Source organism: Furipterus horrens, unplaced genomic scaffold (genome assembly GCF_987537825.1).
Source record: "Furipterus horrens unplaced genomic scaffold, mFurHor1.1.pri manual_scaffold_6, whole genome shotgun sequence".
NCBI lineage: Eukaryota > Metazoa > Chordata > Mammalia > Chiroptera > Furipteridae > Furipterus > Furipterus horrens.
In genome coordinates this window covers 101,743,472-101,771,322 of record NW_028327176.1, presented here as the reverse complement: position 1 = coordinate 101,771,322, position 27,851 = coordinate 101,743,472, and the positions used below count along the sequence as shown (strand labels likewise).

The following is a 27,851-nucleotide window of genomic DNA, read 5'->3' as shown; positions in this document are numbered from 1 at the left end:
ACACATTTTTCAATAACATAGGCCCATAACAAGTCGAAGCAGGCCAGTTTTCACTTGGGAAATTCAATTTTTGTCTACCCACATACCCTGAAAAAATTCTCTTGGACTTACAAATTCGTAGTGCCTGATAACTGCAATGGTTGCATGAGGGCTTCTTCTATTACCTTTAACCTTTGTCTACAAGTACACTCAGTGGAGCTAAATTCAATACAGCAGAACCTGACTGATGGAAAATTTGAAGTTTGATTGTTTTGATTGTTTATATCATATAGAGTCAACCACTCGAGCAGCACAGATGAAAACATAAAGCTCTCTGCAATCACTGAGCATTATACATTCCCATGAAATCCCACAAACGATGACAGCTGGCTGAACTGAGCATACGGTATAGTAGCACAAATATGGACCTTGTCAAAAATGAAGAAGGATATTGTTCCATTAAGATAAAAAACAGGCATTCTGGTAAGTAAGTTACCTCTTTGAGGGCACATAAATAAAAGGTCTAAGACTATTGTTACCTGAAAAAAGTGTTAATGAACTGCTTTGGAACACTGTTGTAGGAGCTGTGCTTTCAAGAGGATTTAATGCAGCTTCAAAAGTAATATGAATATCCAAAATGAGCTTGAGACAGGTACTAGGACAATTTGGACTAAAACTGACTATGCAATAAATTGGCAAGTGTGAGAATAGAACCATTAGTGAGAAATATTTATCATCAAGCAGTTACCCAAATGTCATCTATTTATTATAAACTACAATTGAGAAGGTGGTTCCCTCATTCCATGACTACCTTCTGATATCTGGAGAGAGTATTTTATAGAAGGGTCAAAACATTTCACATAAAAAAATGAACCATATGCACGAGTGACCTAGGCATGAAAACATATAACATGGAGACAGGCTGATTTTTTTAATATTTTCCAGGGCAGCCTATCTTCTGCATGTTACCAAAATGAGGAATAATCAAGTTAGCAAATAGTATTCTCTCTACAGCTCTTCCTAAAGCTGTAGAGTGTGGCTTCTGCGATTTAGTAGGCCTTTTCTCTCCTTAGTGCCAGGGATTAGGTTTCGCAATATTACCTTGAGGATTTAGCATCTCAGCTCGGCTGTTCTGATTCTCCAAAATGAGGAAGATGAATTATTTAACATCCAGGAAGCACCAGCTGTGCTCTTTCCTGAATGCTGAGCTTTCCCTACCAACGGGATTTACAATTAAAATGGGTTTCTAATCTAAAAAGGACTACAATTTTGACAAGTGAACAAGACCAGACAGTGTTTCCTCACTGGAGAAGAGATATTAGTGAGCATTTCTTAGTGGTTTTCACTGTGCATCTTAGAAATTCTCCATTGATTGCAGCCCAGAGTCCTGACAAATGGTCTGTACCCCTGACATGAAAGGCACAGACTCTGAGGTCACTAAAAATGAAGATTTACAGCATGCAATATGAGGGATTTAGGTTAGGTATGAAGAAGATTATCTTTAGAGGGCAAGATGCTGCTAAACATCCAACAATGCACAGGGCAGTGCCTCACAACAAAAAATTATCAAGCTCAAAATGTCAGCAGTGCTAAGGTCAAGAAACCTGGACCTAGAGAACTTCCAAATACTTTGAATTCTCTTAAATGTTGGCATACTTGGGAGTCTTATAATTCACTGTCTTAAGAGGGCTTTCTATGACCCTAAGTAGCCAGCTGGGCCAGTTCTAGGAAATAAAATAATTCTCCCCATGTGTTTAATGAGAATAAAAATGCTGTTTTACCACCCAAGTAGGCAAACTTGGTTGTTTTGTCTCGAGTGTTCTACCTTTAGCTTTTCAACTCATTTCAACCCTTATTTCAGGAACTACCTCAAATCCTACTTCATCCTAAAAGCCTTGGAAAGGACAAAAGGTGCTCCATTGTTTCTCTCTGAACTCCTTTCTACAGCAGGCAGTGTCTGCATTCCTCACGGGGCACTTACTGCCTTATATCCTCACTATGTATGTGCCATGTCAACTGAGTCATAACTTCCTTGCTGGTAGGGATAGTATTTTATGCCACTTCAGGAACACACAATCGATTATTATCTAGAGCGTAATGAGAACTCTATAAATGTTTATTCATCATACCTTCATATATTCTAGGTCCCCTCAGAAAAATGGTTATTCAATAACATTAGAAGGGCTTAAGCTGCCAGTTTCCCCCAGTTTAAAATTGGTACAGGAAGGGGGTAATTTTAAAATGATATCAAATATGATTCCTAATCTACAATGCCTGGATATGGACTTGGATTTCTGGCCTTCATAAAAACTATCAGCATGACATATTAGAAGAGGAAGAATTATTTAGGGCCATTGTATGTTGTTAATAGAAAAAAGAATAATGGAATATCATAATAAAGAGAAATAGTTTTATAATAAAGAAGTATAATTATATTACTCAGGTTTATTAAGACTTTAGAGGAGTATTCCAAGAAAAGAGGCAGATATTCAATCAATTAAATGACGTACACATAAATTGTACTTAAAAAATTGCCTAAATTGCTTTGGGGGAAAAATAGCTGTAAGGAATATACTTTTATTAATTCTGGTTAAGAGTGAATTTGGTAATACAGTGAATCTTTTTCAATTTTTAATCTTGAGTTTCTTTTGAACACCATCAGGAATAACTTTAGAAATATTGTGTGCAACCAAACTATAGATTGAAGGATCTGTGTGGTCAATGATTTAAGAGTAAAATGTAGGCTCTGCATTAAGAATACTGGCTTCATTCCAGTTGGAATGGACTTTGACAAGTTATGTAACCATCTGTACCTCAGTTTCCTCATTGTAAAAATAAAAATAATATAAGGTCATGCCTCGCTGGCTTATTGGTGATAACCAGATGAGTTCCTGTATCTAATGTAGAAGACTGCCCGCTCCTAATGACACAAAATACTCAGTTTGTGTCTGTGCACATCACCATATGTGGTAGAATTCCCATGAACCCACATCAGATGTGCCATCGTCTGTATTTGCTTCCAAAAATTTACAAGAAAGAGGCTTCTTCTTTGCTGTATTACAATGTTTAAATTTAAACAAACAACAATATCCAAGAAAACTGAAATAATTACTGAGATAAGTAAAGTAAAATAAAAGTGTTGCCCTAAGACAGTCACATGACAATAACTAGATTTTCTATTCATGATGATTGAATACACTGGGCAATTATTTAATGCTACACTTCACTTCACTAATACAGATAATCCTTATGATAAAAGAAAAAGACACATTTCCATTTTATGTTTCTTAACATGGAGACTTAGTCTTACAATTTGTACTTAAACATTAATGCGCAGAAGCATACATCAAACATCCTTTCGATCAGTAAAGATATGAGATACCTTTTGTTGATTATGTTTACATATCCTGTTCTAGACAGATTTATCATGACATTTTGTTAAAGATATAAATGAATTTGTTTAGTGGCAATAAAAATGCTGATTTATTACCCAAGTGGGCACTAAATCAGAGATGTTTATCAAACCGGATATGACCCAAAACAAAAATAGGAAGTAACTTTTTATTCTTTGTTCTTATTAAAAATACTCAGCCATATAGCTGTGGTTGCTTCACAATTTATTAAAGGTATTTTATAGATGAATGTATGCCTCATTTTTTTTTTGGTTAAATAAGCCCACAATTATCCTAACAGTTAATACACACAAGGGAAGAAAGGCCTAAGGATAGGATGTTTTTTGAGGTCATGGAAAGTTCCACTATCCAATAATTTTCTGGCCAGGACTCGTGCATGATTTATAACCCATATGTTTTTTCATCTTGGTAGTTCTTGGTCCATACCCATAAAATTTTCCTTCTTTGTGTTCATTTTGTAAGTTTAGAGCATTATTGGGATTTTATGCTGACTTCATAACCTTCAGAGTAACTGATCATAGCAAACTATTTCTCTGCTACGGAGAGCAGCTCTCCACTGACCTCAATTTTAATGAGTACATTTTGAAAAAAACAAACAAACATTTATTACCAATTAAAATCAATGTCTCTGAATGATTTCTCCCACCAATAAAGAGTGTGATCTTTTATTATAGAGCCCCTGAGGAGTCTGAATCTGATGTAGCCCCAACACTAGGTTATTCAGAGTTCTAAATCATTTTGGACTAACCTTTAAGATTCAACTTATTATGCTGAACTAATTTTTCATTTCCTTGTCTTCCTCACTATAGGTTTCTGAAAAAGAGGACCTGTAACTCATTTTTGTAACTCCACTGCCTAGTGTAAGCCCAGTGTTTGAAACAATGAAAGCATGGAATCCATCTCTATTGAGAAAAGCTATTCACTTGAGATAAGGAACATACATGGAAGGGAAGGTTTGGAGCAAGGAAGATAATTATATATCTTTATAAAGAATACAATATGTGAATTTAATATTCAGGAGATGCATCAATTTCCCAAAGTTAAAAGTTCACTAAAACCACACAGGCTGTGAGGTGGAGATGAGGAGGCCCATGTTTGAGAGATTCCTCAGTCAGAGAGGAGAAGGCCAAGAAAACATAATGACCATTTCCAAAGTCACAGGTAGAAGATGTTCAAAAATGACTGTCATGACCAAGGTTTCCTCTACTGAAGGAAGAAAAAATAGAATACCTGTTTTAAATAGATTTCAGGAATAATATTCTGCTACAGTCACCAATTAGTGAGTAGGTTTTGAAGCAATTTATATTTATATGTAAATATATGTATGTGTATATATCCCCCCCCCTTCAGTAGAGGATGTACTAAGAGCACATCCTTGCAACTCACTGCATCAGGTGATTTATAATTGCCATTTAAAAATAATAAGAAAGTATAAGATTTGTGAACTCACTGGGATGCTAACAGAAAAGCTTTTTACTGACCCAAGAAGGGCACCTGGGTTGTCATGGCTCCAATGTAGCTGAAATTACTTTAAATATTTATTGCACTTTAATACACATGCTTTTCCTTTCATTAGACATTGTGTCAATACTATTTTAATATGGATTGACTTGCTGCACTGATCTGGGGAAGCCTGGATTCATATATGAATGACTTAGAAGTCACAAGCTTGTTAGAATTACTATTTAACCTTCATAGAAGTCGTATGTCTACAAAAGAAGTTTAATATTGTCTTCACAGGTGAAAAGATAGGAGATGTGGGAGTTGGCTGAAGAGTTAGTAAATTTTGGCTAGGCTAAGCTAAGACTAAGAGTATTTTTGAATTCTTTAATGTCATGTTTTCAAAACTCAAAATGTGACAGTTAAAAAAACATTCATTCAACACATATTTCTTTATCCCTTATGTGCTTATCAAAAGGATGGGCTAACAAAGAATAGCATTAACAAACTGCTTACAAATTAGCAAACATTGACCACTTAACTATATGAAGGAATTTAAATTATCTTGATATAAATCAAGAGCTAATAAAAATTTAATAAAACTTTAGTCTATTTCAAGTCTTCCTGTAATACTTCATGGATTTATCAAGATTTATTACCTTTGGCTCTATCACCAAAATAATAAATGTTTACTATTTGCCTAAGGTTTTCTTTATTAATCACCTTGCAGAGAAATGCATTAAGTAAGAATGCCTTTTAAAGTGTCAAGGGATATATCTTCCCAATGACTAGGAATCTAGGACACCTTTGAAGCATAGCAAATTGATTAAAACATCATATTTCTGGCCAGTCAGTATCAGATTAAGGAATTACAAAAGAGGATGAAGTTGTTCATTTTACCTACAGAGTTTCCATGGAGGCAGTTTACCTGGCGGGGCAATGGTGATTGTTGATGTCAGGGCAGATGCTCACTGGGCCTGAAGTTGTGGCTCTGGGAAAGCCACTTATTTCCTTATCCTCTCAGTCTACACACTGCAAAGGAACTGGGTAGGCTGGGGGACCTCCTTCTGGTCTCAGGTCCTTCAGTGTTTCTCAATCAGGTTATCCACTGGAATCATACAAAAAGCTTAAAAAATACCAATTCTCAGGTCCTTTTCCCAGTGGTAACATTTCAATTGGTCTGGGCAGGGACCCCAGGCATCACATAACTGGAAAGTTCCTGAAGTGATTCTTATGAGAATCATTGAGCTATAGCAAACCAAAAGCCAAAAAACATTACTTTGTAGTAGGATAAGCCACAAGATACTCTTAGAAGCTTAATCTTGGATGTGGTCCTTAATAGAGCAACTTACAGAATTTTGGAGTTGGTCTATAAATAAATCAGGTCCTTCTAATTTCTATCCAAGCTCTTTCTGGGGACACCTACTCCCTTGGAACTTGTTGACCTATATTTGTATCTTGCTTTCATAAGTGCACATACTTAAAAAAGTGACATTTTTTATCATATAAGAAAATCCTCTTTTCTTACAGCTTCTGTTGACAAGCCAGAATATTTTGCTTTCTTCCCTATACCTGTTAAAGATTGTGAAAACCAGCTTCAAAAACACTGTGCCAGAAATACTCCAAAGGTAACAATAAATGAGCAGTTAAGTAAATAATGTCACAATCACTTGCCAGAATTTTGAACAAGGAATAAAACCATAATTATGAAAATACTTCTGAAAAAATAAAAACAAACAGAATAAAAAAGACATGCACCGTATTTTGCAGTGAAAGGTGAAAATAAATTATTTATAGAATTGATGATGGGATTGTAAGTGATTTTTTCCTTGGCTTTCTAATCATTTCTTGGTGTTGCTATGGTGCTGAACTTAGATAAAAAATAGCTTCAATATATTAAGAAACTACAAAGTGCCAGAAATTTTAAAAATCAGCAGAGTGGGTATTAAAAATACTATATTTAAACATATAAAAACAGGGACCAAGGCAATACGTAACGTGTCTTAAGTCATACAGCTAGTAAATGAAGAAATTAAATTCAAATATAGAGTTGTCTCTTTCCTTTTTAGTGCCCTGTTCTTCGTTACTTACAAATTTTAAAAGAGAGGCTCAATCAACATGCAGTTTCCCTATTTTAATTCATTAAGAAATAAGAACCACCACAATAAAAAACATTTGTTGCTTTAGGCTAAATGGGCCAGATTGTCAATGCTTATAATTTTAATGTCATCAATAAGTTTTCAGGACACTGAACTGAGGGAAAGATGAGAAATGAGGATCTCTTATCAAGTTAGTTATCAATTACCAAAATATTCTTCTATCAGGAAGAAGACATGTAGAATCATGCCGGTTTACAATTTTTGATATATTGAAAAATTAACTAAATTATAAACTTGAACACTGTTTAGTAAGAGACATGCTGATCAGATGTGGTTAGTTAAAAAAAACAAAAGTATCTCAAGTTTCTCAGTCTAAAAAAAAAATTCATTTCCTTAAAAGTAATCCCCAAGGTAAAAACGGTTGAAAAGAATAAAATGAAAATAAAAGTCAAGTCACTAATGCCAGTTTTATGTGCTATTCCCTTAGAGAGGCATGCTCTACCTATGAAAAGGGGTCATAAACTAGTTCAGACCCTGAGCTTCTTGCCAACCACCTGCACTCGCCCCCCACCCGCCCCTCTGGGAGCTCAAGCAGGGTGCACGCCTGTTCCCAGGGGCACTTGCTGGTGCACCGCTATTCCTGTCCTCATGCTCCATTACTCAGGCTCTGCCTCACCCACCCAGGAAATGGCCTTAACGGAGGTCATCTCCTGACTTGGCTTCTGCAGGAAGCCCTGGTTCCTGGGAAAGAAGAAATGACAAGCTTGACTTTTCCCACATTTCTTTTAAGCTAGAAATGTGAAAAAGATACTATCTCCAGCCTTAAAAGTTTTATAATCTTGCAGGAAAATAAGACAGGTTGTAGATAGAAGATGTATTATAAGTTGTTAATGCTGCTGTACAAATACTTAATAGTGTGCTGCATCTTTGTTTTTAATGCAATATTTCATATGTGGAAAGGGTAACCTAGCCTATCTACTGGTTCAGGTTTTGGCTGGCTACTATTCCCAGCTTACAAATTTCCACTAATCAGCACCCATCTTCCCTTTTCTTTCTTTCTTTCTTTCTTTTCTTTCTTTCTATCTTTCTTTCTTTCTTTCTTTCTTTCTTTCTTTCTTTCTTTCTTTCTTTCTTTCAAGAGGAGCAGGAGTTCTCTTCTTCTTTACTCAATTCCCTATGTTTTAAGAATTAAATTCAGTTTCTACCATTACATGAATAAAAATAATAAAAACCATTCCCTTTACATTTCATGACCTCTAGCAGTTTGCATGTGAAATTCTCAATCCTACTATATTCAAAAGGCCAGTATGGGCAGTTAAATAAACAACCTTCTCTCCAGTCTAGTGATTTTTAAATCTTAATAGTGATAGATCTTTTATTACAAAAAACAAAACAAAACTCCTGGACACACAGTGTCAACTTAAATTATTTTATTAATAATAAATAGCTGATATGGTGCTGGCTAATAAGGGCAGTTTCTTTTCAAATTTTTATATTGAGACTTAATTGATACATAACATTGTTTTGGGTGTGCAACATAATGGTTTGATATATGTATGTACTGTGAAATGATCACCACACTAAATTTAGTTAACACCCCTCTCTTAACTTTAAAATACACAATACGATATTATTAACTATGGTCACCATGCTGTACATTATATCCCCCGGGACTTATTTATCTTATAATTTAATTTCTTTAATTAAATTTTTGTATATACTTTCATCTTCTCATAGATACTAAATAAAAGACATTTCTGCTAAATGGAATCTTTATCCAGTATAGTCTTTGAATGAATTTTTCCATTAATTCATTTAGTTTTCATTTTATTAGCAAATAAACACTGAATTATTAAAACCACAAATGTAACTTGGCTTTCCTAAGGCCAGAATATACAAGTGAGGATATATTAAAAGGAACTTAAATTTCACTTGCTCAGAGACAAGAACTCTGGCCCCTGCAAACTTTCACCTTTGCATTTCTGGGAGTCCTTAGAATATCTTTATTATTTCCCAACTAGACCTTTCATAGTCTTCCTCGCCAGTCCCCTAACGCTGGCCACTACTGTAAATTAGAACTGGAGTTGATCCCCCTGACACTTTGACATTGGTGCTGGGGTCTTCAGATGTTTTGAACTCCCAGAGTGCTCAGCTACCAGATAAAATACAGGACACCAAGTTGAATCTGAATTTTAGATAAATGATGCAATATTTAGGACATACTTATACTAAAAATATATTCTTTATTAATTCAAAATTCAAATTTAATTGGGTATCCTGCATTTTTACTTGCTACGCCTGGAAGCCCTACCAAATGCCTAAGCCATATAATGTTCCCAGGAGACTCACCTGAGCTGGTCACAGGTGTTCTGTGTACCGGTGGGAAAAGTGTTTCTCTCTCTCCCTCTTCTGGTGGCACTTTGTCTCCTAAGCCCAGAGCTATGTTGCGTGTGCCTCAGATATCTCAGGACCTCTCCTGAAAACAGGTTTGAATGTCTTTTTGTGGTTGTCTCTTTTTCAGGGTCAGGCACAGCCTGCGAATGTCAGACTGAGACTGGGATGGCTTTTTTTCTGTCCCCCTACAACCTGCCTAAGGGCGTGCCCCACAGACTGCCTCCTTACTGGATAGCTTCTTCCCAGCAAATCAGTGTATGTAAGGAAGGCTACCAGCCTACTGCTTTGATAGGCACATACAGTAATATTTTAGCAAAGACTTATGACAAATCTATAATACAAATTATACCGTGATTAAGGAAACTTCCTTCAAAGTACCTCCAGAGTGCATTAAAATGTTTTCTACCTTTGGAAGCACTTAGAGAAGCTTCATGGAAAAGTGACTTTGGGGACTCAGCTTTTAAGAGATGTATATGCATCTGACAGTGTAAAAAAAAAAATTCAAGCAAAATGAAAAGTGTAAAGAAAGGTAAGAAAATAGGAAAGTTCAGAAGGTGCTTTACTTTGGTTTGTTTGCAGCAGGTGGTGTATTGCAACCTGAAACTACAAGTAAAATTTGGGGCCTGGCCCAGGAAAGTTCTCAAAAGCTATGGTCAATTTCTTCTCCAGGAAATGAAGCCCTTGCAATATTTGGTTAGTGGAAAATATAACCAAGAAATGCAGATGATCTTGTTACATAAGCTAGGCTCCAAGTGTGAGAAATTACGTGAGAGAGATTAGATTTTCACATTAATAAAATAAGTAAAGATGGCCCATAGGAAAAACAGTGAGAAAGAAAATTTTAAAAAGTTATAAAGGATTACCCCACCTTGGTAGTCCATTATAACCGAAAGAAAGGCTTTAAAAAATTCCTATGTCCATGCCCATGCCACTTCCAAACTAACTAAATCAGAAGCTCTAGAGATGAGACCTATGACATGAATATTCTTAAAGTTCCTTCCTACCTCAGCCAAGACTGAGCACTAATGCTGTGTAACTATGGTTCTTACACTTTAGCAGAATCAGAACGGTTTATTGGGCTCCAACCCCAGAGATTCAATAAATCTGGAACAAGGTCTGAAAATTTACATTTCTAAAAAGTTCCTAGGTGATGGGGATGCTTTTGGTGCGAGGATGACACTTTGAGAAGGACTGCTACAGAATGATCAGGACCTGGACGTTAATTAGATATTACATACTTTGCATATATATCTTGGCTGGGTTGGAGAGGAAGGAGGAGTTCATCACAGGTGACTGAAATTCTGAGCCTAAGTAAATGACAGTATAGAGAAGTCATTAAGAGAGTTATAAAAATGGAAGAAAAGAGATGTTTGGCTTGAGTGAGAATATTGACAGAACAGACAATGTTACATGGGACAACCATAAATATGTATAGTAAGGGCAGTGAGCCAGTAAGAAGTAGAGAACCATCAGAGACGTACAAGGAAAACCAAATGACACAGAAGCCAAGAGGGGATAAAGCGGTCAAGGCCAGCTCTATTGAGACAATCACAAAAAAGCAACCTCCATGATGCTTCCAAACCCAGTGAACATCAAAACCAAGGTCCCACACCTTCCTCACCTTTACTGGCCTTAGCAAGTAGATATCACAGTCATAATGGTACCCTAGAGGCAGCTCAAGCATTTTAGTGCAAAACACGGAGGGACATATATCCTTCATATTGAACTTAACTAAAGAAATAACAACAGCTACTAGCTCTGAGGGTTGAAGCAAGAGGGTCTTTCATCTAATTATGAGTTCACAAAAAAGTCAACTAACCAATTCTGAATAAGGGCAGAATATCAGTGCTTAAGGAGTTAAACCACTAGCATTTAACAATTTAAAATGAACCAGGTGCTGTTCTAAGCGCTATATACCCTTCCTATTTAGAAGATAGTTCATGAACCAGGGGCAACAGAATCGCTTGCTGACAAGAGTTTATGAATCACTGCTTTAGGTATTGTGAACCCATTTAATCCAATCAATGCTAAGAGGTATGAGCTAAGAAGGAACAAAGCTACAAAGTTAAAATATTTGTTCAACATCAGAGAACTAATGGAGCAGAAAAAAGATATAAACCTAGAAAATCTAGATTCATAGACTCTGTTCTAACTTTTGTTACACCAGCTCTCAGGAGTCTTACCATGGCCCGTGGCACCCTCACCATCATCCCTCTTTAACATCCATCCACAGCGACTTTCACTAGATGCATCTAAGGGACCCTGTTGAACGCTTGCTTCTACCATCTAACCCACTCTTGAATAGTGTTAACTCCCTTCAGATCTCAGCTCACAGACACTCGCTCAAGAAAGTCATTTCTAACACCCCAAGTCTAGGTATCCTACCCTCATGGCACCGTGTACTTTTCCTCCATGATAACCTGAAATTATGAATTTACCTATGTGATTTTTGTCTTTTTCACTAGACACAAGCTCCTGGAGGGTAAGCACCACATCTGTTTTGTTTCTTGCTGAATTCCCAGAACACTTAAGACAGTTACCAAATGAATGTTATACGAATGGCGTTTGAATCTCATGTGTCTCTCTCGTGCCCACATTAGCATGACATGCAGTGACAATCAGAACTGAATGTTCTCTTCCTCCATGTAATCAAGAGATCTAGTGGGGTGAGAGAACGGATTGAAGATTCAAAGAGAAGTGTAATCTTGGAGGCTAAACTCTAAATAGCCAGTCAAGCCTCCATCTGCCACAAATCCTGAAGCTGCTTTCAGACTTTCTGAAGCTACGAGAACCCTTAAGACACATTTCTGCTTTCCAAAACCCAGACCCTGTATCCTGCCTTCAGTCTTGGAGACGGCAAAGTCAGAATGGCACAGGTGCATTCTCTACATGCTGGGAGGGTAGCTACAGAGAAAACACATGGGCTGTTCTAACACAAATCCTGTAGCTAAACAGAGTCCATTCATTTTAAGTGCTGCTCATCAGGTAGCTTTCAGAGGCCCCGACTTTCCCTGAATAACAGAGAATAAGCCTTGATTTCAACGACTGGCTCTGCCATAATAATCCTGTCTGAGGAAAGCATGGATTACAAAGCCACTTTCAAAATACACACCACTGTAATTGTATGTTCCATTTTTCCCAAATACTCTTGCTCCTATGTATAGTTCCTATACTTTACATTCTTATAATACCATAATACTAACATAATTAGTCTCACTCAGGTCTAATGATGCTACTATTGTGAAATAACTGCGAAGAGGCTTGAGAAAAATGCGGCTGATATTTTTCTTAAAGGGATATATTTAATTTCAGTATTTTTGGAAAATATTGAACAACAGTAATCAGCTTTAAGTTTCTGTATGACAGGCCCAATTACAGTTGAAAGGGATGAAGGTTTCTCACTGTGGAACAACTGCTTGATAATTCTTGAGCATTTCTTCAATGTTTCTACCACATGTCTAAAAGATATGCCTATTAGTCCAGTTACTCAATTTTCTTATCTTGTTTTTGTTCTGAATTAGCACATTACTTTAAAGTCAGGCCACAACCAACTACTAAAGTCAAGTTTTGTTTTAGACCTGAGCTTCTTAAACTCACTTTCAGGGGTATATAAATCACCTGGGGAACTTGTTAAAATACAGATTCTGGTCCGTAGGTCTGTGCTGAGACCTGGGAGATTTTCATTTCTAGCAAGCTCGCAGGTGCTGCTGCTGGTGGTGGCCCATATACAACACTTGGAGAAGCAAGGTCTTAGGAAACACTATCAAATTAGTTTCGTGGTTTACAATGTGATTTGGCATGATTTTCAGTCAGAAGTATTCCTATATGTTTCTGTGGGCCAGGGCCATGATTAATGTAACTCTGTCCACCTCCCACTGGCAGAAACAATCTGAGAAATGAGTTATTGCCACAACTCCTCTCTGAGGGCTTAGAGGACTAAGGGAAGAAATAGGCCTGCTGTTCGATCTAGAGCTGTCTTATGCAAATCTAGAATCTTAGAATTTCCAGATATCCTCTTTAACAATGTTTATACTAAAGGTATGTAGAAACATCTGGATGTATCTGGAATAGGTTTGAAAATATGCTGATCAACTCTAAAGCTGGATAAAAGAAATGTGGTCCAATCATAGTGTAATAACTAATGGGTTAAAATAAAAAATATTCAAATACACTATATTTTGAAAAGCATATCCTGGCTTATTTCAGCTATAGTAATGTTCAAAGTAGAACAGATTAAGAAAAAACTGTTTGAGTTAATTATTATTTAACATAGCAGGAGAAGCAAAAGAGTGGGGTTTTGGGGGGAGGGGGTGCAAACGAGTGGCCTTAGTCCCTTCTACACTTTCATCACACTGTATGTGTGTCTTTTCCTTCTCCCCATCCCACTCCCAAGCCCTTGGTGGTCCTGGGCCACTGAGGAAACCACCGTCGGCTCAGCTGATGATAAGAACGTGACAACAGTGGAGAGAACCATTTATGTTCCATTTTTAAAAACCTTCCCTTAATTCTTGAATTTCAAAAATGGAAAGAAACATAAATACCTACAAAAATTATTTAATTTACTTTAAAGTAAGTTTTTGCTGAAATCAAGAAGCAAGACCTAGCCCCCAATACCAAACAAGATTTTTGCTCACTTGGGTGCACTGAAAAATTTAATAAACTAACTTATTGTGTTACAGTGGCTAGGAAATATATGTGCAACAATTCAGTTAGGAAACTATAATTAACACCATTCAACAGCATAGTTCAAATACAATCAAGCAAATCTTTACCTCCAGAGGAAAAATATTTTAGAATATATCCCGAAATATAATGTAATGATATTTACTACTACATGGTGGAATGTTACATAAAATCCTAGAACTTGAAGCCCAGATTGGTCATGGTGCTGGTCCAATGTCACATAACCGTCTTAATGTCACACAACTGTTCCTTAAAGAAATGGGATTAGAACCAAGGTCTCCTGAATATTTCTGAATACTGTTGTATTACCCCATACTATCTCATCAATGTTTTTCCTGATGCCAATTTAAGATAGAAATACTCAAGGTTGTCTGGCGCACAAGCCCCTGGCTCTGAACCTTGGGTCACATTACATGATTCCCACTTTCAGCTGGTCCTGGAGACTCACTCTAGTTTGTTCTGAATTGATATAATACTATATTAAAGGTGAAATATGTGTCAGTGAGGAATTTGCTAAACTCTTTGTGGCAGGTTCCACAGTAGACACACAGCAGAAGTTTGTCCAAAGTGCAAGTTTTACTCCCTTAGGGACGTATAAGGAAAGAGAAGCCTCATTTCATCTTCTTCAGGGCTGGTCTCTGACTGAGCACAGGAGCTGGTGTGAAAGAGCATTAGTGGTCTTAAAACATGAATTTCACATGCCTTGGGATTTATAACCCTAGTTCTTTCTTAGCACAAAGAACTGTTGTTAGCAAGAATGGTGAAGGATGTACTAGGACCTAACATAGTACTGTGGTTAATAATATGAAGTTCAGTACCAGACAGACCTGTATTTAAGTCCAGGCTTCAAAATATGCTACCCTGGCTACCTCATAGAAGTCACTTAACCTTTCATTGTCTAACTTCCTTACCTCTAAAATAAAAGTACTCATTCTGGCTCAGACTTGTAAACATGACATGCTGTGCATAAAACACCAACACCACTTAGGATTCAACCTGAACATTCAATAAGATATTCATGTTTTTCCCTATTAAGAGATAGAAATGGAAATGTAAGCTTAAATCTAAATATCAGAGAAGATCCTGACATGGATGTCTTAGTAGATTTCAGGATGAATTGGGGAAAGAAGTCTAGGGAATAACCTTCTGGGAATTCTCTAAAAATAATGTTAGTCTTCAGTTTCCATATCAGCTGAAGTTGCCCTTCCAGTGAGATTGGAACTAAGCAACTAATAGCCACATCTTCCAAACCTGGAAGATGTATTCCACATGTATCTAAAGAAACACTATATTTTATTAAAAGGTAGGAAGTGCTTCTTTGTTTCTATTCTTAAATGTGGTACATTGAAGCACATATACTCCACTTAAACATGCGGCCAGAGGTATGGTGTTAATGGAATTTAATGGGAAGAATAGGATGCAGGGAAGTCCAGTCTGCGTCATTCTTTTCTCATCATTCACCCTGGACCACATTTGTCTGCTTCTTCTTATTTGTCTTTTATTGTGGCTGAAATAAAGAGCAGGGGACACATGGACATTGTTTTTTTCCTTGGGACTAGCTGGATGAAAAGCGCAGCCATGATGGCCTTCTTTTGAGGCAGCAAAATATTGCCTGCTACCACCTGAACCACTTGAATTATAATGAAAACATTTATTGGCATCCAGAGTAGCCCTTGCTTAACAATTTTGAGTGCCTGTCTCATTTTAATCAAGAGACTGGTTTCAACAATATGTTATGTATTTAACCAAAAAGTTTAGTCTGGACATGTATCAATGTAGATGTTTTAATAGGTGAAAAAGATTCCAAATTTATAGGGGTGAAATAATTTATGTAAATCTAGAAAATGTAGCGAATACCTTTAAAATAAAAGCATGACACAGACGTTTGAAAAGTGATGATGATTTTGTTATATTACAGTATAAATATACAAACTAATTTACAGACTAATCAATGATGTGAATACTATCTACATAGAACTAGACAAGGTTGGGTTGGAGGAATGTGAATAGTACAGCAAAATATGACATAAACTTTATGTCTACTCAGATATGTAATAACATAAAGATTTAATAATAGGCACAATTATAAAGTTCATATTATATAGGTGTAGAAATTTCAGATTTTGGCCTCTTTTCTACATAGCTTTTGAAAATGTATGTATCTTTATTTCATCTATAGTATTATTCTACGGTGACTGCTGCTTTTTTCATACCATCTTTATCTCTGTTTAGAATTCTATACCAGCACCTTTCTGTGTTCCTGCTTGTCTGGATCACCTTGTCAAGATAATCATGTTGATCTGAAGTCCTAAACATTTCTGTGCTCAGGACTACTTGGGTTTTTTAATAATACTTGGAAGATATCCTTATGATTGTCATAATTAAGGTTTTTGACCACTTCTTTCTATCCATCAGTGTTTATATAGCTTCAGACTATCTCTAAGTACTGACCTACTGGCTTCTTTCATGTCAAGAAATTGCCAATTCTTACTTATATTATCCAACCACTGCTATTTATTATAATTCTGATTCCCTGCCCACCAACAGTATCTTCCAGCACTAAAATTTTCCATTTCATCCAGAGTTGGAAAGGTTGGTGATCCAAGTATGAGAAAGGAAAGCAAAGCGAATTAGAGGGCAAAAAAATGTACCTATAAAAATTACCATCAAATCTCATACACCAGTGGCATCCATCACCATCATAGAGACAGTCTTTGAATATCATTGCCACACATGAATTAAAATCATTTCCAAATAACATGTAATCAAAACAAAAGGTCATCTCACTTTGCTCTGTGCTGGGGAGTTCTTAACCTGAAAGTCATCAGAGATCCTCTGATAGGATTTTAAGTCCCTATACTACTCACAAATTATATTTTATATTATAGTATCTTGTGTGAGATTACATATGGATGCTTGAGAGGGCCTATCATTCCCAGAAGAGTCTTAAAGGATTCATTTACCCAAACATAGCTTAAGGACACCACTGATGTCATGCAGAGGGAGTAAAGTCAATAGATTTGGGGACACATTGACATTAGAACGTAGCAGAATAAGGGCTTTATAATTTATAGAGCTAACATATAATTCTGTTATTTTTATGGTAACCAGAATAATTCTACTCTTACTACACGGACCTTCATAATCAATTATCCATTATTTTATGATTTTTCACTGACTCCTACTAAGTAGACTGACCAACCAATCAGGCAAAAAGTTTAGATAGAGCCCCTATTATAGGCTGAGCATGGTGTTGGCTCAATGGTGGACCCAAAGATTGCAGGGTCCCTGCTTACAGCACAACCAATGATCATTAAGTGAGTGATTAAAGGCCTTAAGGGGTGTGTTTTATAAATGTCATAATGATATTGACAAATAAACAAAATGTCCACAGTGGCTGACTGGACAAAGCTCTTACATCTAGAGAGCACTGCTTAATAAAGGAAATAAGGGACTCAACTAATAATCATACCAATAAACTGCAAACTAGCCTCAATAGGAAAAACTACAGAAGTTTAAAAACGACACAATTTGAAATTTTTCTTCACATCAAATGTTTGGCATAGGGAAGAACTCCGTTAAGAAACTATAGGCTGGGAAGATCATTTTCCACCTCATTTTTTTCTTTAGCAAGCAATAATGCTGATGTCAAAGGATTTGGGAAATGAAAAGCATGCTGTCTAATGACATATATTCATCATACTCCCTTCAATAAGTCTTAAGCGGACAATCCCTTACCTAGAGTTTGAGCTGATCAATCATCTGTCCAGTTTCACTAAACCTCAAGGGGCAGTTCAGCTAAACAAGAGGCTGAAACCCTATCAACCTCCAGGACAACAAATTAAGAGGAGGCAGGTGATGAGGTTTCCAAAAGAATCTCTGGTTTCCAAGTACATTAAACCCTCCTTCAGTTCAGGAAAAAGAGCCTTTTGATCTCAAAAATACTGAGAAAACTATTTTTGTGTGTGTATAGAGGCTTGACTACATAGGTAAATAGAAATGTTAATGATTTCCCATATTGCAGTCATCCATTTATTGAAACTAGGGTTCCTCCTAGTCCATTATCCCCATGGAAGCACACAGGATGGAGCATACAAATGGTGCAGTGACTCTTGGAAGTCACATTTGTCCCTGAAACTTCAGTCACTTGGAGACTGCATGCCTCATTCCCTGCTGCAGCTCAGTCCTGTCAGTGTAGGATAAGTTTAGAAATCTCACCTGAGCAATAAAATTTGAATTGAGTGTTTAAACAGCACAATATATTTAGTGCTGAAATAACAATTCTTTGCAATTTATACTTACTATGGACTTTTTTCTTTTCTTCTGCTCTTATAATAATCTTGCTTTGGTTTGTATGTTATAGGAAGAAGGTAACAAGACTCAGAGAACTCGTACATCAGCTGCACATCCCCGTTTTCACAGAGAAAATTTCTGCTTCTTTTGCTATGAGAACACACATGCACATGATTCCTGGAATCCCAACTACATTCATACTCACTGCTCTCAGACACACACTCACAGAGCACTGAGGCATAAACTCCCTACATGTCAAAATCAAGCCAGGCTGAAGATGCAAATAGGTGGATATGGCACCAGGTGGATGTGTAATCAGTAATAAGAAATACATCGAGCCCCATAATGAAAAGAAATCCCCCAAATTGTTCAGGATTCCCCCTCCCCCTTCCATTCACTGATTTATTAACCCTGAACAAAGATGTAATTGCAGGGTCTCAGAAACAACTTTTTTTTTTTTTTTCTTTTTCCATTTTTGGCCTTTTTTTTTTTTTTTTTTTGATTTGGCTTTGAATTTCTTAATATCTAGTCATACCATTCATTGCCTGTTTTCTTCACTCAGTTGCCCATCTTCCCCCCGACCCCCCCCAAATGAAAGAAGCATCAGCTTCTGAGTCTTAAGGATGAGACCTCTGCATTTTCTTTGCTTGTTTAGGGCAAGAAATGAAGTGCTGCCTCTTTAATTGGCAGAAGCATGCAGGAGGAGCATACCTTTAATTTAGTGTTGGGATACCTCACTTGCACCCTGGCTGTTGTCTTATTGGAGACGGCAGCCTGCCTGAGATCCTCTAGCACTGAAATAATATCATCCAGCACGCATTTCTTATCCTGATTTCTCAACACACACAGATGGGAAAAAGTATAATTATAGCCCTTGTGGTTCACCTTCATTTCCAGCACGGTTCGGTGGGTCTGCAGGATCCCCTCAGCCTGGAGCAAAATATTGTCCCCGGGTGGGGAGAGGAGGATCACCCTGCCATACCTCCCGGGGGTGTGTAAGTCCGAATAGAGCTGGCTTTTGGACTGGTCCAGGGGGAAAAGGCTGCTGGCCAGGCTGCGCTCGATCTTGGCCAGGCTGTGGCTGGGAGCGACCAGGCGCTCCAGGTCGCCCTCGGGCTGGAAGCGGTTGAGCGCGCTGAGGCCGAAGGTGATGGTCAGGACTGCGGGCACGGTGAGGAAAAAGACGGGGTGCCGGCTCACGCACAAGCCCAGCCTGTGGCAGAACGACTGGAGCCCTCTGCGAAGCACCTGCCGCAGCAGCATCCTCCACCAGATCCAGCTTGCAGGCGCTCCCGGCCGTCTTAAAAAGCACATGTGACACGTGTAAGCGCCAGGCTGTCCCCCTCTCCCTCATCCCACCCACTCAGGGCCAGCCCCCTTCCCGCCGCCGCCGCCTCCCCACCCCCTCCGCGCTCACCCCCGACCACTCCGCCGGGTCTTTCCCGGGCCCCACCTCCATGCGCTCCTACTACTCTTTCAAACACTGCAGCAAGTTGCAGTAAGGCGGGCAAATATCTCCAGCGCGCGTGGGGGCAAGCGGCGGGCGCTGCGGGGGCACCGCGGGGCTCACCGCCTCCCCGGCCTCCCCGCGCCCCGCTCCTGCCGCGCCCCCTCTCACCGCACGAGCAGCGATCCCGCGGTCTAGCCCTTCATGTCGCTGCTGCAGTCCCCCGGCCTCCCTCGCTGGAGGTGGTTCCGTGCGGAGCGTCCCACAGATGTGGATTTCCTCTCCGTCCTGGCGGCGTTCGGGGCCGAACTGGAACCATGTGCCTCGGTGTTGTAAGAAGCAGACATGTGCCTCTTAAGGCGCGGGGGTTGGGGGAGAGCAGCAGGGGGCCGCCAAGCTTTTCTCTTTTAAGATGCTGACAGTTATTTTTGGAGTTTTGTTTTCCCTCTTTCCTCCCCGCTGGAGTGAATGGGAGAGGAAATGGGTGAAGGTGCTGCCGGCCCATTGGAGCCGAGGCAATTAGAGCCCCAGAAAGGCGGGGTGGACGTGGAGGGAGGGAGCGCCTGGAGGCAGGCAGCCAGTTTTTCCCCTTCAGTCCCTGTGCCCTCGAATTGTGCTTTCCAGCTGAAGAAAAGGAGCGGTGAGGATGATGCTGCATTTTTAACACACCACAAAGCATGCAAGGGATTTCCTTGCAACGCCTTCCACTCTGTCATTTCACAGATTATCGGCTGCAGCGAGGGCTCCCAGAGACCCCATCCTACCCGCGGTGCGTCGGGCTCTAGGGATCCCTTCCTTGCTCTGATGATTGGAGAGGAGGGATTTGCCAGTAGCAGTCGCCTGTGGCGTGTGTGTGTGTGTGTGTGTGTGTGTGTGTGTGTGTGTAGTGAAGATCTACAGGCAATATGTGCTTTCTCATTGAATATTACATTCACATTCTGTACTTTTGAAGTTTAGGACAAAAAGTTCTTAAAAGCTAGTTTCAGCCCTCTTCCCCCATTTTTTCTTCCACTCTGCACTCCTGAAAACGGTTTCTCGCCATCTGATTTATTCGGAGTTGGAGCGGACTAACAGGCTAAGTTTCCTCCTGTAAGCAGAATTCCAGAAAAAAAAAAATTGGGATACTCATGACATAGAACTTGCCTGAATAAAGATGGGTAAGAGTAAGCACACTGGAGTTCCTTGATGTGTAAAACAGTAAGTCACCTTCACCATTTAAGAAATAAAACTCTTACCAGGTACAACTCCTCCTTCAGTATACAAAAGTGTGAAGTTGAGGAACTCTCACCTGCATCAGTTCAACTTCAAAAACTTGAATATTAATAAATTTGTGTGTGTGTGCTGTTTCTTACCTATTAAAGCTTTCACAAGTTCATGTTCTGGAAAGAACAGGAAGAAATCTTGAGGACAAATTCTTAAGTCTGATTGTGAACTGCAGTCTTGCTTTCCAAAATTCTGTTCTTTTCACATGGAGTTCACAGAGAAGATTGATTTTTAAGAGATGATGTGTTCGCCTCTTCTTTATGGAAGGACTTGTTCTTCATTATATACTGAGAGATATACCCATCCATGAATACAAACAAACTAAAGGACCCATACTCTTAATAAATAGATGCTTTTTATTTTTGCTAGTGAAATCTATCCCTCAGTTATCTGGAGATCAATGAGATAGCAGAAAGCTCAGAAACAGGGGCAATGCTTGTGGGCAATAGTCTGAAGCATGGTGTTGTACCTAGAATTAAAGAAAAATTCTAACCTTTTAAAATTGAAAGTGGACTTCATGATCAACAGTTTGAATTCCTATGAAGGGCAGGGATGCTTCCAAATATTCTTTATGATTCTCCATTTAGCCCATGCTGCAAAATTCTCCACATCTCAGAACCCACTCATTTTTCTAGGAAGCCCATTCTATTTTTTGACAGCCCCTTCCTTGTGTTTAGCTGAACTCAATCCCCATGCAACATTCATAGGCTAGTCTTCCCTCTCCTTTAGTGGGAAGTCTCCTTTGAATAACTGTCAGATGTTCATGTTATTTCATTTAATGTATTCCATTAGTACAACATGATGGGACACCATGTTTTTGGCTAAGCAGCAAAGAGGAAATGTGTCTATCATCCATTTTCTATGCCCTCTTTATTTCATTAAGTATTCTTGGTCATATCCTACGCATTAATTTTTCTAAAAAATGGCCTTTTAACAAAATATATATTAATAGATTTTAGGAATGGAACTTGAATAATTATGTAGTTCATTTTATAGATATAGACACTAGGAACTGTAGAAGTTAAGTGAGATTAAAACCATACTCAGAGTTATTTGCAAAGCTGAGACCAGTGTCCAGGTCTCTTGTTTCTGGTCCCATCACATTTTCCCCGGCAGCATTGCACCAGGTCCACCACACTGCTTTTCACAATAAACAAGTAAGTCAGAATTGTTTCTTCTCTTACTGCCTCCTGGTTCCATACCTCCTTCCTCAATAAACTCAATGGACTTAGAGAAGAATAAAGACATAAATAGATAATTGACTCAATATGATACATCCCTAAGATGAACTACTCTAATGTAAATACAAATCATGTTGTAGAATTACAATGACATCAAAATACATCCCCTAATGTTCAGTTTAAAAAGCATGTATAGTATGAAAACACTTTGAAAAATAATAATAGATACTGGAAAAAATAAAATATGCATTAAAATATTTATTTTTATTCCTAGATTATGGGGTCATGAGTGGTTTTTTTAGAAGAAAAACCCTTCTTAAATTCAGCAGTTTTAGATTACAGAAAGTTGCAAAGATAGTACACAGGGCACCCTTATATCACACATTCAGTCCCTATTATTAATACTATTTTATATTAGTATGGTACATTTGTTACAATTAATGGATGGATATTAATACATTATTATTGACTAAGGTCCATACTTTATCCAGATTTCCTTGTTTTTTACTAATATTTTGTTGTTGTTGTTGTTGTTGTTGTTGTTCTTGTTCTTGTTGTTCCAGGATTCCATTCAGGACACCACATTGTATTTAGTCGTCAAGTTTTCTTAGGCTCTTCTTGGCTGTAAGCGTTCCTCAGACTTCGCTTGTTTTGGGTGACCTTGACAATTTTGAGGATTAGTGGTCAGCTATTTTGAAGAATGTTCCTCAATTGGGAATTATCTGATGTTTTTCTTATTATTAGACTGGGGTTGGGCATTCTGGAGAGGGAATAACAGAGGTAATAGGCCATTTTTATTATATCATAACAAGGGTACATTTTATCAATGTATTTATATGAACCAATGTGTTGATATGAACCTTGCCTGAGTAGTGTTTGTCAGGTTTCTTCACTGGAAAGTTACTCTTCTACCCTGCTTTCCATACAGTTTTCTTTGCAAGGAAGTCACTATGTGCAGCCAGCTACATTTAAGGAGTGGGAGCGATGCTCCTCCATCTCCTTCCTCTTTGAGGATGGTATCTACATAAGTTATGAGGAATTCTCCTTCATGGGAGAGCTGTTCTATTCTATTCTATTATATTCTCTTTTATTCTGTTCTATTTTATCTTTTCAATCTTTTATTTATATCAGTACTGACTCAAAGATATTTCTAAGATTTTAAAAATATTTTGGGTTATACTTTTATATTTCTTTGTTGCTAAAATATTTCCAAATTTGGCTATTGGGAGCTCTTTTCTTTGGCTCCTGTACCCTTTTGACATGTCCCATTATTATTGGGACTGTTAAAAAAATTCCTTATTTTCTTGCACTATAATATAGTCCAGAGCCCTGGCTGGTTTAGCTCAGTGGATTGAGCGTCGGCCTGCGAGCTAAGTGTCGCTGGTTCGATCTTCCAGTCAGGGTACATCAGAGAAGGAAAACTCTGACTCCAAAAAACCTCCGCTGCCTTGCGGCATACCTCTTCAGGGGAAAGGCTAAGGGAGTAAACCCCGACAGAAAATCCGGAGCCGGAGTCCCTAAGGCGGTTCGACGTTGTAGTCAACACCGGCAACTCCTGCGGCGCACCTGAAGCCAAGCTGTATTGACTCCGTCTTTCCCTTGGATCCTTCAGCTGCGAAGAGAGGGGGGGTCTGCTGCATGGGCAACAGCTGGCCCTCCATATCGCCCTGCCCAGGCTCTGTAGCTTCAGCGTCATCGCAGGATGTCGATTCGACATGGGAGGAGACGGATGCCGTGTCACTCCCGAGTCGGGCTGCGCAGCCATTCTCGGCGGTGCAGATAGACTCTTGGGAAGCTACACCATCGTCTCTCGAGACGGACGGCTGCCGACGACGACGAATATAGTCCAGACTCATCTTGTATCTTTCTTCCCAAGTCCTAGAATCAGCCATTTCTCCAGGGAGCCCTGGTTTGTTTTTACTATAAAATGGTATAAGAAACAAAAATCTGGGTGCTTTATATGCTGCTTGCTGTTGTGGTGTTATTGCCTCTACGTCCTCTCAGCTGAAAGCAAGGGTGTACATACATTAAACTAATCTGTGTACATGTGTCATCTATAAATAGTTCTTTATATAACTGTCTGTATTTATATTAAGCTAAATATGAGTGTATACTTATGCCTCCAACTCTAATCTATTGCAACATGGGTCATTATTGTCTCCTCCCCTTACTTACCTTTAACATCTCATTCCAAAGGTAAAAAATTGGTTCAGTGGGTGATTATTAAGTCACTATCTATAATGAAAACATTAGTTTTTATTAGAAAAAAATTTTTAAGAGCAGATGAAAAATGGATTTTTAATTTTGATGCTGTACATGGATATGCTAAATAGTATTATGCACTCATTAGAAAGATAAATTATATGCTTAAAAGAAGAAAAATATTAATAATATTTTAAATCAAACTACAAGGAGTTAATTTGCACTAAAACATCAATGGATATCAATCACATGATTGATTTTAAACAAAGCTTAACAGAAAGCTGAGAGCAGTGCATTTAGGGACCAGTCAGTAACAACACAAAACTCTGTAGTGTTTAGTTCATACAGGATTTGTCGTTTCTGATGTATATTGGTCAATGTCGTTTTTCAACACTTGGAACCAAGTGGGAATTTATCTACTTGTCCTTTTGCAGGATAGGACACCAGAAGAATATGACCTCAGACACAGAGCAGCTGAGTTCTCAGACAGTGCCAAAAGTCACTTCCTGGGTGTTTGGGGCAAGAAACCCAACTCTGTGATCCACAGTTTCCTTATTTATAAACTTGGATTTTATTAGCCCACTTTACTAATTCATTCATATCACTATTCACTAGAACTCTGTAACTCCACTGTACTATCCAATGCTGTAATCCTAGCAAATACAACAAATAAAACTCTAACACTTGGCAGTATAGAACAATAATAGGATAATAAATGTTAACAGTCCATTATGGATATTCCTGCTCAGCAGAAAAAGGTAGAGCATAGAGGCTTCAGTTCTACAAGTCATTTATTCACATTTAACTCATGACTTCCAAGGTCATTCCCGAGGTCATTTCCTAGCTAGCCAGATGAAAGGGGGAAAGATCGCGGAGGAGTACACCTGGGAAGCTTTTATGGTTCAGTCTGGAAAGCTGCATGCGTCTAATCAGCTTCTGATTAGAACTTAGTCACAGGAGAGGCTGAATAATGCAGTTTAGCCATGTGCCTCTTCCTGGATTCTTTTGCCTTGTTTACCCAAAGTCCCTATTATATTCAAGGTGAGCATTAGATGCCCTTTTGTCACTTCACATAGCACTCATTGTTCAGCCACTGCCATTAACACAATGCTGGCTTTGGGGCTTTAAGAAAATGCTCTTTGAACTCATTTGTGATAGCTTTAAGGACTTTGATGGATCACCCACAGCCCTTGGTCAGGCTTATTGTATCCAGGAAGGGCACATCTGAGAAAGTTTTAGATGCAATTTTGATCTTTAATGTTTTGTATGTTTGCAGCTGCAATTGACTTAAGTGATAAGGCATTTCTTATCTCACATAATGAGATATGCAGAAGAACAAGAATTAAAGAGCTGGTTAATTTAGAGGTTCAAGAGTGTCATTAAGAAGCCATGTCCTGCCCTGACTGGTGTGGCTCAATTTGTTAGAGCATCACCCTACAACCAAAAGGTTGCAGGTTCTATTCCTGGTCAAGGCACATACCTAGGTTGTAGGTTCATCCCCTGCTCACACACATACAGTCTTAGTCCAGGCAAATATGGGAGGAAACCAATAGATGCATCTTGCATCTCTTGCTTCTCTCTTAGACAAATCTAGGCTCACACAGGGGCTAAGAATGGGGCCAGACCCCTCTCTGAGCACATTGTCATGTGGGAGTTTTTATGGGGTTTATTTTGTGAGCGTGTTTTGTTTTAAACAAAAGTTTCTCTAGGAAGGGACATGATAGGAATCATGTGATGGTGGGAATGTTTGGATGAAGGGCAGCTGACACTAACCTTGGTGCTGAGTCTTTCTGTACGGAGCAAATTAGTTTCTGCAGACCATGCTTTCTGAATGAAAACCAGAGGACAAACAAATTGATTTTTTAATTTGTAATTCATTTATGTTAAAAGCTTTATAATAGTTCACAAAGGAAATCCAGTGATATTTGGTATTTTTAAAAATTACCTTCATTTCAATAGGATACAAATATGTACGCATTATTTCTCTGGAAAATCCACTATCTCTTATCACCATATCTATATGGGGTGATATGATGGATCTGAGGAGTTTATGCAATCAGCCTGACTTAATAAAAATTATGAGAAGTTTAGATAGGATTTGCATTAATAACTTAAAATTCATCATATATAAGGTTATGCATCAAATTTAGCTTGTAGGTTCAGTCTCATTAACATGTTGTTGTGCCCTGTATGCTTAAAACTTAAAATAAGTACCATTTCTATCCTAACAGTAAAATATCCACAGTATATATTCAAAAAGGCACAAAATGGTACAGACATTTATACATTTATACCATTTATAAATAAATCGTCAGTACTGAATTTTTGCCAGAACTAGTGTTTTCCGATGGGGGAAGAGGGTTAAAGTTTTAGAGAAGAGCTGTAAACCAGAAAACCACCAGTCTGGTTCCTAATCAGGTCACATGCCTGGGTTGTGGGTTTTGTCCCCAGTTGGGGTGTGAATGAGAGGGAGTTGATTGATGTTTCTCTTTCACCTCTATGTTTCTCTCTCTCTCTCTCTCCCTTCCCTGCTTTTTAAAATTAATAAGTATGTCCTCGGGTGAGGATATTTTTTAAAAGTTCTGGAGAAGATTTCAGGTAATTAAGGTTCTGCTTAAGCATTCTGTTAATTTCTCTTCCTACTTAACCACTGTATCACTTTGCCTTGGATTTATATTTGTTACCTAATATAAAGTCGTCGTCGTCGGCAGCCGTCCGTCTCGAGAGACGATGGTGTAGCTTCTTAAGAGTCTATCTGCACCGCCGAGAATGGCTGTGCAGTCCGACTTGGGAGTGACATAGTATCTGTCTCCTCCCGTGTTGAATCGACATCTTGCGATGACGCTGATATAAAGTAATAGAACTAAAATAGGTGATCATTAACTTGCCTTCCAGCTATGATTTCGTTATCTTCCGGAACTTGAGTTCACGGGGTTCATTTGCTTGGTTTGCTACATCTTACCACAAACAACTTCTAATTCCCTATCCAAGTCTCAGCCTCCCTTTTCTGGTTACTATTCATACAGTATCAAATGCAGAGCTACTGAGCTTTGGAAGCGACCAGGCATACCAGGAGATGCAAGCTTTAGTACTGGTCTGGAAAAAGAGAAAGGTTGGAAAAATACTTGGGATATTGAGGCCACAGGGGAATAGCTGGACTGAAGGTAAAACCCTGCCTGCCAAAACACAGAGTAGTGCAGGCAGAGCCTTACTGAGCCAGTGCACAAAGACGCCGTGCTGCTCTGTGCATGTTTGATTTTCAATCATTTAAATAAGCATTTTCTAATTTGGGAAGAAGTGGATCACAATTTCTTTAAAATCACCTTTTAATTTAGTTTTGTTTCTTGTTCCTAAATGCAAGTGTAATACAGGTCAACCAGTCTGCCCTACACAAAGTGGAAGGGTATTCTACATTTTATCCCTTCCATCTCTCCTTTCTTTCTCCCCTTCCTTCTGA

General features: G+C 38.5%; 1 protein-coding gene across 2 annotated transcripts in view; it reads right to left on the bottom strand.

Moving 5' to 3' along the window:
- The window catches only part of PTCHD4 (patched domain containing 4), a 190,353-nt gene extending 170,738 nt beyond the window's left edge, over positions 1-19,615 (bottom strand). Inside the window, exon 1 of one of the 2 annotated variants that reach the window (XM_090280464.1) lies at positions 19,013-19,615. In XM_090280464.1, the coding sequence (XP_090136590.1) occupies positions 19,013-19,615 (603 nt within the window). The remainder of the gene's footprint in view (positions 1-19,012) is intronic. The other variant, XM_090280465.1, reaches the window with a different exon arrangement.
- Between the last annotated feature and the right edge of the window lie 8,236 nt (positions 19,616-27,851).